The sequence below is a fragment of the Lonchura striata genome, chromosome 1 (genome assembly GCF_050655825.1).
Source record: "Lonchura striata isolate lonStrDom1 chromosome 1, ASM5065582v1, whole genome shotgun sequence".
Taxonomy (NCBI): domain Eukaryota; kingdom Metazoa; phylum Chordata; class Aves; order Passeriformes; family Estrildidae; genus Lonchura; species Lonchura striata.
In genome coordinates, this window is record NC_140703.1 from 88,258,034 (window position 1) to 88,275,548 (window position 17,515).

At 35.5% G+C, this 17,515-nt stretch overlaps 1 protein-coding gene across 3 annotated transcripts in view; it reads right to left on the bottom strand.

Annotated features, from left to right (window-relative positions):
• Positions 1-17,515, bottom strand: part of REV1 (REV1 DNA directed polymerase) — a 55,227-nt gene that overhangs the window by 13,158 nt on the left and 24,554 nt on the right. For 2 of the 3 annotated variants that reach the window (XM_085557470.1, XM_021546718.4), the window contains exons 6-14: positions 16,128-16,840; positions 14,229-14,336; positions 12,596-12,712; positions 7,860-7,992; positions 6,767-6,895; positions 5,958-6,112; positions 4,919-5,038; positions 3,282-3,502; positions 2,147-2,319 (exon numbers count right to left, since the gene is read on the bottom strand). In XM_085557470.1, coding sequence (XP_085413596.1) covers positions 2,147-2,319; positions 3,282-3,502; positions 4,919-5,038; positions 5,958-6,112; positions 6,767-6,895; positions 7,860-7,992; positions 12,596-12,712; positions 14,229-14,336; positions 16,128-16,840 — 1,869 coding nt within the window. The remainder of the gene's footprint in view (positions 1-2,146; positions 2,320-3,281; positions 3,503-4,918; positions 5,039-5,957; positions 6,113-6,766; positions 6,896-7,859; positions 7,993-12,595; positions 12,713-14,228; positions 14,337-16,127; positions 16,841-17,515) is intronic. The other variant, XM_021546720.4, reaches the window with a different exon arrangement.

Genomic DNA, 17,515 nt, shown 5'->3' on the forward strand with positions numbered 1-17,515 from the left:
GTTGTCAATTGTCTACAGCAAGAGTTTCAAAAGGAACTCAGAGAGGAAGCAGATGTAGGCATGTGCATGTGGATTACAAGCAAGAAGGAATTCAAATTAATGGCAAGTAGCTTTAAACAACATTCCAAATTATCTTAAGCTGTGGGCAATTTTTTGCAACAAGTCTCACAAAACAATCTGGCTGTGAGTTTTACAGATTACTACTTGAGAGTATGGCAGGGCAGCAGGAGTGCTTGGATAGCTCTGGATTCTCTAATTGTCTAACCTTTGACAAAATTTCAAGTGGCTCATCAAATGCACATGAGTGATGTAAAGTTTCTCACTGAATAACTGATGCAGTTTTAGCTCTGATTGGGTGGGCTCTATCAACAAAATTAAGTTTGGTGTTTTGACAGGGTGCCATCCTGTCAAGTTACTAAACACTTTGATGGTGTTCCTCTGCTTCTGAATATGTCAGAAACCACCATGAACGTCCAAGTGCTCTTTGGAAAGGTCTAGTTCTGCCAATATGAAAACAACCCTCAGACTGTGAACCACATGAAGATCTCCTTAAGCTTTACATGTTAGTATTTTTAAGAATCAGGATCAGTATCACTAAAGGTACACAACATTTCAGAAAGATATTTCAAAAAGGTTTGTGCTGAACTATCATAACTGGGTTTCAGAGATGCAGTAAAAATACCATTTAATCTCAAAAACTGAGTTTGATTTTAAGCATGTTGGCAAGTCTGAATCCTTTGTAGTACTATGCTTATCATCCTAGGGGATCTTGACCTGTAGGATGAGAAAGCGTAGCAAGCCATTCACCCGTGAGGCAAAGGGGCAAGAAATGGGTCATGAGCTATAGCTAGAGAAAATCTTAAACTGAAGAGAGAAACTGGTCACTTGAGGGAACACCACACTGAGATTCTAATCCATTTGTTTGGATTCAACTTCTGGACTTTACCCTTCCACAGCTAAAAAGCTTTTTACTGGGCTGAATACAAATGCTCTAACAAAGACAGAACTAGAACACCTACAGCATAACCTGGATTGACTGGGGTTGACAAGGTCACTGGAAGCCAGAAGCACAGAGACAACACCAAACAAAATCCTGGCATCTGAACTGCTTTAGTGATGTGTGAACAATTTTTCACTCCTGGGTGCCCCCCTGACCTTACTGAAGACTTTATGAATTAGGGAAATTTCAGGGCATGTGTACACACAAGCATGTCTGACCACAGAAAAGGGGTCCAAAGCACTCATCTGTTCAGGAAAAAGCACTCTGACAATAGTTAAAATAAAGGTGGAATAAAGCTCTACCTCAATACTAAGATGTGTTCTTAGGCTGCTAAGAATAAATCTTCAGCTCAAAGAATTCAGGATAGCCAGAAGACAAAAGGGATTTTCTTCTTGGTATATATACCAATTCTAAAAAGTGATGAGCTTCTCATAGTGAAACATGAATTTTGTTGTTTCAGCTTTTATTAGAGCTGAATTCTATGTATCACAAGCATGATGGGCTCTATGCATGCAAGTCTTACTACTTAACTCTAACCCACTGAAACAATTCCTGGGCATGTGGATGGTGCTATGCAGGGCCAGCACCTGGACTTGATAATCCCTGTGAGTTCCTTCCAACTCAGCATATTCTGTGATCTGTGAACTCCACCACCTCTTCTGTCAGAAGCAACACCCGCCAAACGACCTCCAGTTCAGGAGGGATTAGTCTGTTACAACCACCTGAGACAGAAGGAAAAGTAGAAAGACCTATTGTCTGTCAAAAGCCAGGATCATCCTGTACTGAAGAACAACTGCTTTGATAAACAAGTGTATGCCTGAAGAATATATGTGTATGCAGGTTCCACGACAATCTTGTACGAAACAGAATATGATACTCTATGCCTAGATTATATCCCTGTGTTTTTAGTATGCAAGTACATAAATAATAATCAGATTAAAAAATATTTAGTAAACATCATCCAGTTTCTCAATAAGGAACAAAGAGTAGAAGTAACAAAGTAATAGGAGTTTTGATAATAATACTCTACTTATTTTGGTGCAAGTTTTATACACAGACAAAGAAATACCAAGCACTTTGAAATTTCTGTCTTGTCTTCCTATAAATTTTAGATCCTGCAGAAGTGTGTTCATGCCTAGTACTTACCTGGCAATATTATCACAGATTCCATGACCTCCATATTTTGCAGGCTCTACTGGTGCTCCAGCCTTTCTGACCATAATTTTAAGGGTCAATCGCTTACCCTTCATACCAGCGGCTTCAAGTCTACGCTGGATTTCTTCTGAGAGGCTCAGAAGGAAAGCTTCTGCTTCCTTCGGCTGAAGGGGAAAACCAACATGTTTAGATAATTGCTAGTTTTCAAATACTGAAAGTAAATCATTAAGGGTTAATACAATCCAGGTTGTGTACACTGAAAAGAGCAAGCTGACTCATAAGCAATTGTCTCATTTAACTTCAAGTGGTTTGCTTTCACTGTAGTTCACTTAATTTAGGCAAGATGGCAGATTCCTGTCCTAATGCTGAAAGACGTCTTTAAAAAATGTATTTAGAAACTCCAGCACGGAATTCCAAGTCTAAGCAGAAATCTAGAAGATGAAGAGCATAGGACTTAAAATCTTTTTCACCATGAGGAAAGTCAAGCAGTGGAACATGTTGCTCAAGGAAGTTTGCAGTCTTTGTTCCTGGAGATTTCCAGTGCCAGACTACATAAAGTGCTGAGCAACTGGTCTGATTTATTAACTTCCCCTGCTTTGAGTAAAGGTCTGGACTACACAACACCATAAGGTCTCTTCAAACTCCCTTTTCCCCTATCATTTCTATAAATACTCAAGATCTCAAAAAACTGCTGAGTTACTTTTTAAATACAATTTTGATAATAATGCTCCCCCCAAACAAAAAATATTTGTAAAAAAATCTAATAAAAATGCTGTATGGGAGCAGCTGGTGATAGGCCAGGCACTAGCATCTTCTAATAATCAGCATTTAAATGAAAGAGAATGCTAGGTGCTGACAAACCTACTGCACTTCTCTTTTTCTGTACCAGACTTGTGTAACAAATACAGAATAGCCAGCTAATTTTGTGCAAGCTCCTTTTCAGCACAATACTTTTGCAGTCTCTTCTCTCTTGTTTGGTCTCCTATTTCTTCATTTTCCCCATTTCTATTTCATCGCTAAGATGGTGCACTAACAGATCAAAGTGTAAGTGAAAATAATCAGGATATGAGAAGATTTTTCTACAGGTGAAAGAAGTCACTGCAAAAAAGAAGCAAGTTTAATTTACCTGTGTAAACCTTATGCCATAGTTGATTTCTGCTGAAACAGATTTTCTTTCTTTTTCTGTACGAACAGGTCGGTCATCCAAACCACGACAAAATCTATAGAGCATTTGTCCTGTTTTTGGACCAAATTCTTTTTGTAGTTTTGACATTGAAGCACACTGCAGATCTCCACAGGTTTTAATTCCCAAAGAAGCCAGCTTAGATTCCATTGTCCTGCCAACTCCTAACAACAAAGCAATTAGTTCTGTTAACCTTATACAATTCAAAGCCAGTTAGGTTCTGATTACATAAAATTTTTATTTTTAAACCTATATTAAGTCATATCAAATTAACAAATAAATATATATAAAATAAATTCTGCTCCATAAAACGGTTTGAATGAAAACTTTTGCTGTCATCACCAGTGTATCTTTAATCTGTTTCACATATTTAGTTTAAGATGTCACACTACAGAATGTTTGTTTATTTTTGGGTAAAATATGAATGAATCCCGCTTGGAAATTGTCTGCCTGTTACGATTATATCATTCTGAATCCCCCCAACAACTCAGTCCAAACTCAGTCCAAAATGAGTGTCCAACAAGTAATATGTTTTCCCCTCATGTACAAGTGATCTAATCTAAATGAAAACCACCAAATATTTTGACCATTGTTGCACTGCTTCCTAGGCAGAAAAATAATATTTCAGGTAGAAGTGATAGCATACCTGTATCACTTGTGCTTTGAATTACCAAGCACTGGAAATTGTAGGTATCCATGGCAACGGCACATATGGAAGTGTGATAAACTGAAGTATATTTCTGGGTTTTGGAGAGATGGCCTGTTACTTCCAGAAAATATTAATCCTATGACCTCACACTACCAAAGTCAGCAAAAATTGGAAATCTTAGGTAATCAGATTCTATTATTGATAATCTGTTTCTCTGTTGAGAGGGTATTATTAACACAAATACTAAAATGCTTTTGCTATGAACATGCAAGTGAATTCTGAAAACTTTAAAATGTTAAAGTCAAAGCACAGTACTATATAAGTAATAGTCTGGAGGAAAAATATCTCCTGTAAGTAATGCCAAAGATAAATTACAGCACAACAGTGCTGTAAATAGTGTTTGGCCACTAAGGGTTACGTAACAAGAATTTCTGGCAAACCTGCACCTGTCTATGGATGCTATTTCTGCCAGTCTTCTATTTCAGTGTCTACGGCTGCCTGTATTTTACTGTCCCTCCCTCTTGTTTTATCTTCAACAGATAGATACTATTTTTTAATATCTAACACTAAATATATGTGTATACATGCAGACTGAGGTCAGTTGATCACTGAAAACATAAATGAGTGCTTACTCAGCACTTCTTGCACTATGCCTGTGTCACGGTACACTGTCTATGTGTACTAAATAACAATATAGAGTTACATGCCAGAAAATGCTTTATGTTACAAACCTTTTAATATTCTATTAATATTTAAATATTTAATATTAATATGTTTTCATACAGGTGGATGCCATATGTCTTTACTGTCTATCACATTTTGGATCATAAACAGGGAATAACAGCAGCCAATCCTGTTTGATCTAGAAAGCAAATTTGTAGCTGAAACTGGTTTAATAGGAGGCAAAATACCCTCTAAAAGATAGGAATACCTGGAAGACTGGTAACAAGTTGCCCTCTGATAAAATCATCCACTTCTTCAGGTTTCAAGTGATACTGTCCATCTGGTTTTGCTTTACGAGTTGCCATTCTGGCCAGCAGAATATTGGAACCTATAAAAACAACAAATTAAAGCATGTCTGTTGTAACTTCTGTCAATTCTCAAGTAGAATGCCATAGTTTAACATTCAAGGAAAAAATGCAGAAAATACAATCAAATTCTTTAACTTTTACCAAGAATTTAATGAAATCTATTCATCTATATTTGCAATGTGTCCTTCAAATTACCAGCCAGCACTTATTTGCCTTAACAGCAGTTAAAATGTAGTGCTAACTGCAATTGCAAAGTTAATAAGGGAAGAATTCTCCTTGGAGTCATGAATTTCAGCTTGTCTCACAAGTGGATTTCACACATTTATATACGCTCAGTACAGGTATGTACAGATACTCAACTCTAATACTAATTAGGAACAAAAAGAAAGGAGAAAAGAACCAGCCAAGACGAAACAAATCAAGGAAGTATTTTCAGATGTGTGATTTAATATACAATACGTACTACAAATCACACAAATCTTTGCCCTCAATACCTTCTAATAACTATGCAAAATCATGTCAGCCTATAAACTCCTAATGCTATTTCCATTAAGGAACACAATCTGTGCTTCTTTTTCTATTTACTGGAAACAATTTACTGGAAGCATTTCATAAAAATGAATGTAAGAATGGAATTTTAGCATAGTGTTCAGATAAAGGAGAAATTATAGCCGGACAGGCTGTTGACTTAAGAGTTGGACTTGATGATCCTTGCTAGTCTCTTCCAATTCAGAAGAACATCCTGTGATCTCTGATTTGGAAATTTTATACATTTTTGCTTAAAACCTTCCAGTTACGAAAATTTTATTGCATTTTTAGTCACACTAATTTAATGTAAATGATAACATATTCCAAAAACACTGAGGAGTTTTAGCAAACTCAGCTTTGATACATGAGCAAAAGCAGTCAATGCTTGTAAACAGAAATGCAGTTACTTACCCATCCCAACAGAAGCTGTGCATTTAGTTTGGTCTTTGATTTCAGTGCGGATAGCGTTTGCAAATTCATCAGGAGTCAGTCTGGTCTCTGTAAGGATTTCAGTGATATCTACTAGTGCTTCATCACAACTGACTGCTTCGATGTTATGAGTATAGCTATCAACACAAAGTAAAGGAGGTGAAACACCAGCAACAGCTCACCATCTGTTAAAACAAATACGTAGCAAATAAAGTCTTCCTTTTGTGGTGGCATTTCCCTGCCTATTTTGTATTACACATCACTTAGATATTAAAAGTGCTAAAACAGTAAATTACAGTAATATAATGTAAGACTAATTTCAACATGCATTTTGATTTTAAAGGAACAGCTAGAGAGGAAGTTGAATACTTGTTTTTCACTGACAATAACAAATTTTTTGTTTTATTTCAAGTGCATTTTAAACCAGAAAGTAGTTTCTGATAGATGTTACTCTAATAACCTGTTCTTAAATTACTCAAAAAACATCTCTTGGAAGGATCTCCCTTCTAAGCAGGGATCTGCTTCTCACAGTAAAAAAACTTAACAGTGATTCATTTGGAAGTAAGATGTAGACTGTTTACAGCATTTGGCTTCAGGATAAAAGAATGCCAAGAAGGATGGTGCTTAAAGTAACAAAAATACTACAAAGGAAAACCTCAAACAGGAATAGCTTCACTGAAGTTGAAGAGTGGGAGATGAAAATACAAAATTAATAATAGCACTCAGTAGCGGCAAACAAAATATGCTTGATAACCTTACCATGAAGATTATGCAAACAAACAGCACATTACCTTGCTAGTATTTCATATACTGTCCGTGCAACTTCTTTGTATGCATCAAAATCATATGAAACTGCTTGAAGATTTGGACATAACTTTTTTGCTTGGCCAAAAAACATTCCATTCTTTATGCCAACTTGTCTAAAATTAAATAATAAAATAAACCCCAAGTAAACGCAGTGCAAACTTTTCCATAAATTAACTGGGAGTACTTTCAATTTAATTATTTGTCTTTTCCCACAAAAATGGCAATTAGAATTCAGTCAATAGAAGATAGAAATTTAACAGGTTAAAAATAATAACTGCAACTAGAATATCTGAACAAGCTGTGTATTATTATTAAGCCATGCAGCATGAGAAATCTCCCTTCAGGAAAATGCTAAAGACAAAGATTCCAGAAAGCATACTTGCTATTTTCTGTTTCAAATTAAAACCACACGTATACTACAGTGACTAAGGTAGCGAGATGTTATATTCCAAGGTGCAAGCTTACATAATTAGGCTCCTGCTAATAAATTAAGTCTTTCTGAGATACAAATAGAAGTCTGTCTATCCTAGCAAGCTTAAGAAAGCTTACAACCAAGAAGTAACTTCTGGAGTATTATTTCCGTCAGGGAAAACCCTCTGTATTTTGAACACTCTGCTTATATTTATAAAAGTTGTTTCATATTCTAAACCTTTGTAAGTTAGGTCATTGGAGATAGTCAGCAAAGTCTCTGCAAAAAATGGTTTTAATGGTTACACTTTTGGTTTGAAATAAAACCTTCAGAATGTAGAATTAATTCTACTGCAACTTTGATACAAAGACAGGATGATAACATGAATTCAAGAATATCACAGTGAAAGAAAGGCACAAGGTTTTTCTTCAGAGGCTTTATTTCAAGTTATACCTAGGCTGGTTTGAGAGCTACTGAGCAGCATCTACAAAGCAGCAGCATCCACAGGGAGGAGTTTCTGTTAAATTCAAACAACCTATATAATTACAAATTTTGAACAGAAACTTCTTCTATAGATAAATTCAAAGACACTAATAACCACTATTTTTGGCACCTTATGCCTATCTGCATGGGACTTTCAAGCAAACTTCTAGGTAACTTTGACCTACCTGGCTTCATAACTACAAGAAGCTATTTCAGCCATGGACAGAACAGTGAGATTGAAGTTGGCTCCATTCACATGTGTGGAATCCGTATTCTCCCAGACTGATGAGTCCAACTGATCAGGTACTCTAATTTCTGCTTAAAAAAATAAAAGTTGTCTATGTTATTCTTCCTTAGAGTTCAACAGAATGAATGCAAATAGAATAAAAATAATGGATTTTATCTTATACAATTTCTATACTGTTATCTCTTTGGACGAAGATGTTCTTAATAATATTGATTCATATTGTGGTCCAGAAAAAAACCCAGACCCTTTCCCCAGTAATATCTTTCTGGATAGGTCTGTACATACTACTGAGAACAATATTAATAGAAAAATCCCTAGACAGCAGCTCATTGGTGTCTACATATACCATACTGTAAAATAAGAATGATCTTAGCTTAACTGACCATAAAAATGATCAAACACACATGGCTAACTGTTAGAACCACATCCTGCCAACAAATACAAGACAATAAAAATTATTTAACAACTGCTCAACTAAACAGGAAGACACTTAGCTATATTCCTTTTTATAAAATGCACCCTGATATCAGAATACTGAAATTTCATATAGAATATAAATCCACTTCATATTGTACTTAAAACTATTTTTCTAATAGACTAGATACCACTAAGTGAATTTTAAGAAGTGAAAACCAGAATGCCAATTAGTTGAGATAAAAAACACTAGCTAGAAACTTTTATTTTCTTTAACGCTCTTATGGGAATAGAAACTGAAATATCTTCTGCTTTTACTTACTAATAATTCCCTTATTAGGATATGTTAATTTCAAATATCACCGCAAACTTATCTTGGATCGAAATGATGCAATTACAAGTACCACAACCTCAGATTTAAATGAGACAGACCTTCCCTAATTCTATAAAACTTTACTACATAGTCTTAAATAAATTTTAAAGGATCCTTCAGGCCCACTGAGTACTAGATACTAGACAGAATTCCATGACACTGAATAATGGAAATAAGCAAAAGATTTCTCATTCTACTTGGGTTTTCACAGTATGTAAACCTTGAAATATGTGCTATACTCTAAATATGAATCAGCTTGAAAAAAATCACTAGACACAGAAACTACTATGCCTGCCCAACTCCCATCAGAATCAAACAATGAGGTATCATACAGATAAAATGCTTCTATTTATTTAAAATGAAATCCACTACGCAGTTCTTTTTCATTATTGTAGTCTATTTAATACCATACACCTTCATAATACAATAAATGGGAGTTCATTAGAGTGCCACAATGCCTAACTATATTCCACAGTACTAACAACTTACACACCGACAATCTGACTGAAAAGAAACCTGGTGCTATGTGCACATATGAGTAGCTACCAAACCAGACAAAGTGGTGTAATGAGTGAGTGGAGATATCAGGGGGAGAGCCTAACTCAGGTGGAAAACTGCTTTTATTCAGAATTTCTGCTAAATTTGTGCACTTTTAAATTTCTTAAATATTTTAGTTTATGATGAGCTCAGTAAGTTACCTAAGATGTCTGCAATTGAAAATTAGAGCAAAATTATGCCCCAAATAAAGATAAGAATGACAAGAACAACTTCTTTAGTCCATGCCTTCCTGTGCCCTGGCCTGAGATGATGCTGTCATCTTGTCTATCTTCACTGGATTCGTCGGCTTTTTCCACATCGCAGCTGAGCAGATCCCCCCATGAGCTGATGGAGTCACTTCATGTGAAATTCAGGGCAATGCAGAACACATTGTCCTCAATGGAAGGCAAGGTAGAGAACCTCTCCTCAAAAGCTGGGAAACTAGACAGGCACATGGTGAATGTGGAGCAACGGATGGAGAAATCAGAGGCCAGGACCCAAGTCTGTGAAAAAGAAATCGCTGAGAATAAATCTGTGACTAATATGATGGTTAAAATCTGCTGCTCTTTAGAATGAAAAGGGAGATTCTAGGGTTGAGGGAAAGGAAGTCTAGAAAACATTCACATCTTGGGCATCCTGGCCATGGAAGAGACCCCAAACTATGAATCCTGATTAACATATGTTAATCTTTTATCTTTAGAACATGGATGTTAAAGATGGCATGTATGTAGAGAAGTAACTTCTACTATCTAGAAAGCCTATCTCCAATTTGGGGACTTAGGGTGAGAATGGTATCAAGTTTTTAAATTTAAAAGTTATGCATTTTTAGATGAATCAATACAAGAAAAAGAAAGTGTTTCATAAAAGACTGAAGATTCTGTTGACACTAGATACTTGTCTAGCAATGCAGATCAAAGTCAGGAACTAGTATCACTAAAGAAGTAATTAAAAAAAAAGAAGTAAATGAAGCAGCAGAATTCAGTATTTTCAGTATTTGGTCAAAAGTGATTCACAAGGGTTTGGGGTTTTGTGTTTGGGTGGCTTTTTTGGTTATATTTTTGTTAGGGTTTTTTTTGAGGGGGCGAGGTGCTCTGTTTCCGTGGTTGGTTTGTAATTTGGAACCTTTTTTCAAATAAGCAAGATCTGGAGAAGGCAATATCAGAGAACAGCCTGGGAAGTATGAAGCACCAAAAATTGAAGTGGGTTCCATGTTGAAGCATGGATGTAAAAATATATTCATATTCTAAGCTCCTCCCAACGACCTTTCTATTTAATTTATATAACATGTCCCCATTGTGTCTGTTTTAACAGTCTAATTCACTATTCCGTACTTCTGACATTTTTGTAAAAGCATTCTTGCATGTAATGCTTGTGCCTACTGCTACTGTATTTCCCTCTGGCATGGCACAATTAAATACATGCTGTGAAGTGTGTCACTTTCTAAGATACTGTCATGTCTGAGAAGCCTAATTAGTAATTCCACCTTTACATCTCAGGCCATAACTAACTATAATTTCTTTACCCCAAAAAGAAGACAAACCATGAAAAAATGCAAGCAGAAACAACAGGTTTGGGTTTTTTTAACTGGCAAAACAATTACACATGGAGATAAAATAAACAGAGACTCAAAAATATTATGAACGGTAGCTAATGAAACTGAGACTATAAAAAGAGTGTTTGGAAAAAATCCTTTCACCAAAACAACAGGCTACACAATCAAGCCTAAGTGTCAAGAAAGAAAGAGAGGTAGCTGCTTGCCTGCATGCAAGCCAGTTGAGACTGAATGCTGAAGTTAAAGAAATGAACGTGTGATATACAGAAAAATCTGCCACAGTAAGAAACTGAGCTTGTTATACAAATGAGGTTGAAAGCTGCTGTACACTTAAGCAATAAATACAGCAGAAGAGATACTAGTGAATTTGTCAATCAAAAGAACATGCTACGTATCAGCTAAACTGTAATTCAATCACCTAACTCTCCAAACCACTCAGTTGTATAGTCACATCCTTATCCAGTCTAAGGCCCTAATAAAAGTTAACAAGTCACTGCATAAACTGAACTACCAATAAATACTTCATACACAAGCTCTACTACAGAAAATCCAACTCCATAAAGACCACAGCTATCTCTGTCTAGAGCATACTGAAAAGTCCTTAAAAGCTTGTGGATTCCACAAACATATATTCTACCTCAGTTTTGAAGTGTTCTTAAACAACAGCAAAAAAGACAAATGAAATGGCATCAGTTCCAGTAATACCTTGGTTCAGTAAATGTCTTCAAAAACCCCCAACAACCTGCCAATTTCCAAAGAACTAATGTTTCATAAACAACCATGGAAGAACAGCCTGTCTTTTGCCCCATCTTGTCTCACCAAAATAAAAAACTGAGGTGTAAACTTTATAACAACAGTACTTAGTATCACAAATTTGGTAAAAACTGCCTAGACAAAAGAGCAAAGGAGAAATTAAATTTTCACGTCTAAATCAAACTTAAATAGCAGCTACCCCTTGCATATGCACTTTTTACCAACTTTGTAGCAAGAACTACACTTCTAGATGATTACACAGGACTGTTACTGGCCACTTAAGTTGCCAATATTCAGCAATATACTTTCTCATACTAAATAAAGTTCAGGCAGTATAATAAAACTTATTAATAAAACTTTGGTTTATATTAGTACACTACTACTTGAGGACATAGAAAGTAACATATTTCTAAATTATTGCAGGCAAGTATGGAATTCTCAAACTACAACACACAACCTGGTTTTCAAAAAACAAAATATTAAACTAACAATTCATTAAAATGGCACAGACTTTCCAGAGACCTAAAATGCTCTATGAACCACCCAAATTAAGCCATTGTACAGAGATATTCTACATATGCAACTCAAAAGCCAACTTCAAACAATCAGTTTCTCACTGGCCATGGGCTGTTTTTACTACTTTTACAGAAAAAAACCTCTGAAGTAGACTTTTAAAATTTATTTTTTACCTTATCTATACTTGACTTTCTGAGAAAAAAGTGATCCTCGACAACCTGTATTTATTTTTCATTTGAAATAACTACTAACATTCTATCTTACACTCAACCTCAAGAAAGTGAGTAAAACCTGAAATTTACCACACTGAGCAAAGTGTGGGTAGACTAACTAACTAACTGACAAGAAGCCACAGTGTCCTGCTATTACTGAGGCCACAGAGCACTCTCTTGTCCAAAGGTATTTCTTTTCTGAAATCTCCCACATGAAAGAAATAAATTTATCCATGGTACACTTTCTGAATAATTTTAAAGAAAAAATCTTCCACAACAACAGTTAAAAACATACATACAGACAGACTTATCTGTACCTGCTTTGCCATTCAATAGCTTTTTCTGGTAATATTGCTGTTCAAGCTGGGGGTTTGCACCAGGGCGCAGCAGTGCCTTCCCTGTACCTCTGTTACTAGTAACAGCTACTGGCTTTCCTGTGGAGAAAAAATGCATATACTTATAGGTCAATACCTGTAATAGCTTACATTTTAATAACAGCACAATTAGGATAAGATCATAAGGTTTTTTAATTTACTTTTTATAATTTCTTTCAAGCTTAGATGCTCTCAAGGCACTAAAGATGGAACAGCTACGAAACGGCCTTGGAATTGTGACAACGAACCTGTCTTAATTGTAGTCACATGTAAAGAAGAAAAGTTTTTCACAAGTGAAAAGACAGTTAATACTAGTTTGTCTTTAATAAAAAATATAAATGGAAGCTGTGAAATTTCACCAATGACCTAATGATTCATTAGTTTAAGATACAGCAAACACTGGATTGATTTTAAATACTTCAACATGTTTATTAGCTTAAGTATATCAGAAAAATGCCAAAACACTTAGTTCCATTTAGTTTAACTGTGAAAACCAAAATTTTTAGTAAACTTTTGACTTTTCTGCAATATCAACACCTCCATGCTGCTTCCAAAGAAAGCTAATTTATGCACTGAAAAGTCTGGCAAACTTCTGTGGAACAGAAAAAGTTTTTGCAGGAAAGGCCTACGTTCTTTATGTTCCAGTAATGGAATTTGAAACTTGGCAGGAAATCAAGTTTTAAAGAACCAAACATAGCAGAAGAATCTTTGATACAGCTGCTCCTGCCTTTGGACAGAAGAGAGCAATGGAACCATATATGCATCTTACTCTTTTCCCAGGGTCTGTGAGAGCTGGGAGAGTGAGATGGTCACCACTGCAACAAGTCTTCAAACTTGTGCATCCCTGAAGTTCAGTGTTTGCACAGAACTAGGATCTCCACTTCTGAATGGTACACTTGGAGAAAACAAACCCACCAAAATTTGCTAAGGTGTTCCACTAACTCTCATAGGTCTTAAGGATGATCATGCAACTCAGACTTCTAAAATGCCAACCAAATTGTTTCTGAATTCTCCAGCTCTTATAATAGCTCATGTGTAATAGCTTGGAGAGGAAAGGAAAGGGGAAGCAAGACTTCTCTTGAAAAATATGCATCAGGTAGAGACAATTAATTCTCAACCACAACATTTCCACTTTTCTAGTTAAGCGAAGCTTCTTAAACTACTTCAGGAAGAATATTAGGCTATCCCATTTTGTTTAATTTATCTGTTTTTCTTTTAATAGACAATGTCCATACCCCACTTTTAATATAACTGGAATTTGATTTCCAATTTCTAATATGGTAGATTGAAATCTGAGTAAGTTTATGTACAATGTCACAGAGAATAATTACTACAGATTTAACTTCTCTCTTCTTACTTTAGATATTGAAAGGACATAGCAAGGAGAATTCCAGTTCTCTCTTCCACTTGCTTTTGGATTGTGAGAAAATAAACAGGAATACGAAAGTTGCATGGCCTAACTACTGCAGATGCAAAAAAAAGGATAATATGCCAAATTAATTTTATAATTGCGCAGGTTTGGTTTTTTTAGAGGCTTAACTAAGTAAACTGTAGCACATAGACTTAAAATACTCACCTTTGAGATCTGGTCTATTTCGGATAGCCACAGACACAAAGAAGCAATCCATATCCACGTGCATTATACAGCTCTGTGGCTTGGCTGAGCTCGCAACAGACACATTACCTAGTATGAAGATACACCAATAGAAAACTTGAACCCTAATTTATACACTTTGGTACTACTCATAGTAGTCATCAAGGTCTATTATCTAGTTTTTACCACCTCTAAACCATAAATATTTTTGTTTCCTCTCACCAAGAAGGTATTTACTCTGAGAAAGATAAACATAAGCAGTAGACAAACAGCCTAAACAATGAATTAACTTAAGAGTTTCTGGTTTTTATTTTCTTATAATTAACACCTTTTACCCTAACAAGGTTCCCCGAATCCAAGGAGACTAATGCATATTGTTGGAACTTGATCTTACTTGTGCTGTGTTAACACTGAATCAGAAGAGAATTTTGCTCCTTTTTATTCATCAGAAGACTGCTTCGCAAGATAAAAATGTATGTTTAGCTGCACTACGAGCTACCATTATTCTTCATTAAACACACCACAATTAGTTTTGAAAGTCCCATGCAACTGGATTTTGTCACTGCTGTACTTAGATGCATGCAAACATTCAGCGAAGATGAGCAAGGTGATTCCTCACTGAAAATCGTACATGCCTAAAATACTAGAAGTGCTTTCTACAAGTTCAAGTCTGCATTTCTATGTAGCTGACCTACTAAAGATGGCAATATCTAACAAAAAAATTTAACTTGAACAATGCATAAAGCGTAACAGTGAAAAAATACTTCAATACATCAAATGAACTGTTCCACTTAACCTCTGAGTTAATTACTGAATAATCAGAAAAATATCCTCTTCATTTTAATAATTTACATTTTGAACTCATTATTTGAAAAATAAGGCCTGTCTTATAATGACGTATTTACAAATCAAGCGATCAAGTAAAGGAGCTGCTACTTGCCAACTAAATCACAGGCATTAACTATTTGAATACTCTAGGCCAAATCAAAGAGAAAATAAAAATGTATTAGCTTATACCACATTCTGATTTAAAAAAATACACATTAAGCAGTCCATAAGCTAACATGTTTGATAACTGGGGTGTCCTAACACAAACACAGAATAAGTAAATTTATTATCTAACAATTTTTTTGATGTGGCAATTTCTCAAGCATATTTTCATATGATTACAAGTGAGCAATTTTACAGCACAGGAGTCAGAATCTCTTTAATGGTACAGAGCTAACCTTTTAATTTAATAAGACTGTAAACAAGAGATTCTAAAGATGCAAAATATTTTATCTGTAACACTTTGACTCTAATTAATTCTACATCTTTTCACTTTGGCCCTTGTTGCAATGACATTAAATATTTCTCTTGAAGCCAGGTTCAAAAGTCTCTTTATGACACTACTACCCACTTTAACAGACGCAGAGCTATATAAAACTCTAACTAACAAAAAAAATTTAGATTTTAACTCACGTCTAAATATTACTCATATTTTAAATGCTCATGCTGAACAGTAAGGGTTTTTCTTCTCTTTCCCCCCCCGCTCCAGATTTTCACACAGCAACTACAGATTTGTGTATTCAGATATACATAGTATTTTTCTCCCTTATCAATCCAGGTATCTTGGTAAAGTCAGAAATACTATTTCTACAATGAAGAGTTGAATATAGACCAGAGTATCACATTAAGTAACATTTTAAGTTAAAAAACCCCAACAAAGCCAAAAGCACTTGCATCCATTAGTGTTCACTGCACCAAAGTCATCAAGTTTTTCCAGATAGTCTGACTATAATATGAATACTCAATACTAAACTATGTAGTCTCATTTGAACATTTAATGTACGAAGATACAAGGCATCTTCTTAACATAGACCTTCTTAAACAAGTATCTACCTGTGTCAGTTTTAAGTGCAGACCTGCCTGTTTTCCATTTTTTAATTTTTTCCCTTCCTGGAAAGACACCGCTGTTTTTTCTCTGCAGACTGTTGACAAACTCTGTCAGTTCACACTTCCATGTTGATATATGATGCAGTCTTGAACGCGAATAAAAGTCAGAAATAAAACTACAATCTGAAGGTTTGGACACAGGTAAGGAAGCTGCCTTGCTAGGAGCAGGTCCAGAAGTGCTTTTTGTGCTTGAAGGCCCCTGAACAGTTGAGTGGTGAGCACCATTTATTTTAGCATTACTGTGCAAAAATGAAGATGAAGATGAGTTACTCATAGTCCTGTGTGGACTCCAGGAAAAGTCTGTATTTTTGTTGCTTTGCTGCAACTGCTGCATTGTGCAGTCTCTAAAGTCAACCATGCCTTTGTCAGTCTTCCCCTCCTCCTGCACAGGGCCTGGAGATAACCTGCCTGCAACACCATTGCCGGAGGGCACCAAGCAATCCTGTGTCTTTAAGGCACTGGTAGAAGTGTGTGTGTGTCCATTAAAAAGGGTAGTGCTGTCTTTATGAGATTGAATCCCATTTTGTTTCCGTATGGGAAGAATCTCCTCCAGCTCTGTAAATCCAAAATAGTCACTTTCTTCTTCCTCTTCCTCATTCCAGCTGTTTATTCCATTGGGTGTGATTTCATTTTCCATTTCATACTTTTTAATATGATTTCTGAAACATATAATAATTAAATACCATATCTTTTAGAAACAAAGGCACATTTACATGTAATTTCAAGCATTTCCTTCTTAACTGTTCTCAATTTATACTTCACTTACGTTCCCAAGACAGTTATCTCAAATTCTGAGCCACATTCTCTCAATAGCACAAAATATAATGCCCTACCAAAGATTTTACAGATTTCATGTAATATTAACTAGGAGTATATATGGGAGTGACCATGCTCACATGAGAAAAGCTATTTCCAAGGCCTTTAATCCGGCAGGCTGTCTCCCACTGAACTACAGTAATTATTTGTTTGTTAACAGAACTGTACTGCCACACACAGCATGAATGTTGCAGGAGTATGCAAATCATCAGAAGGAGCTGTCCTTTTATCAGGAGATGTGATTTTCCTTAATTAGTTATAAACAAACAGAAAGAAAAGAGAATGTATACACAGAGAACTACTTTTTGGGGAATTATTTTAGATTTCCGTTAGAGTCATTTTGTTTTTTTGTAATGAAAAATCTGTTCAAGCTCTAGAAATCACTTAGCTTTGATAAAAACCACAAACTGATTTTCAGCTTTTAAGCACATAAACCAAAATATTCTGTCACAAGCACACTAGCACAAAGATAAAGCTTCCATTCAAAAAATTGACACTGGAAATGAAAACCGAAGTGT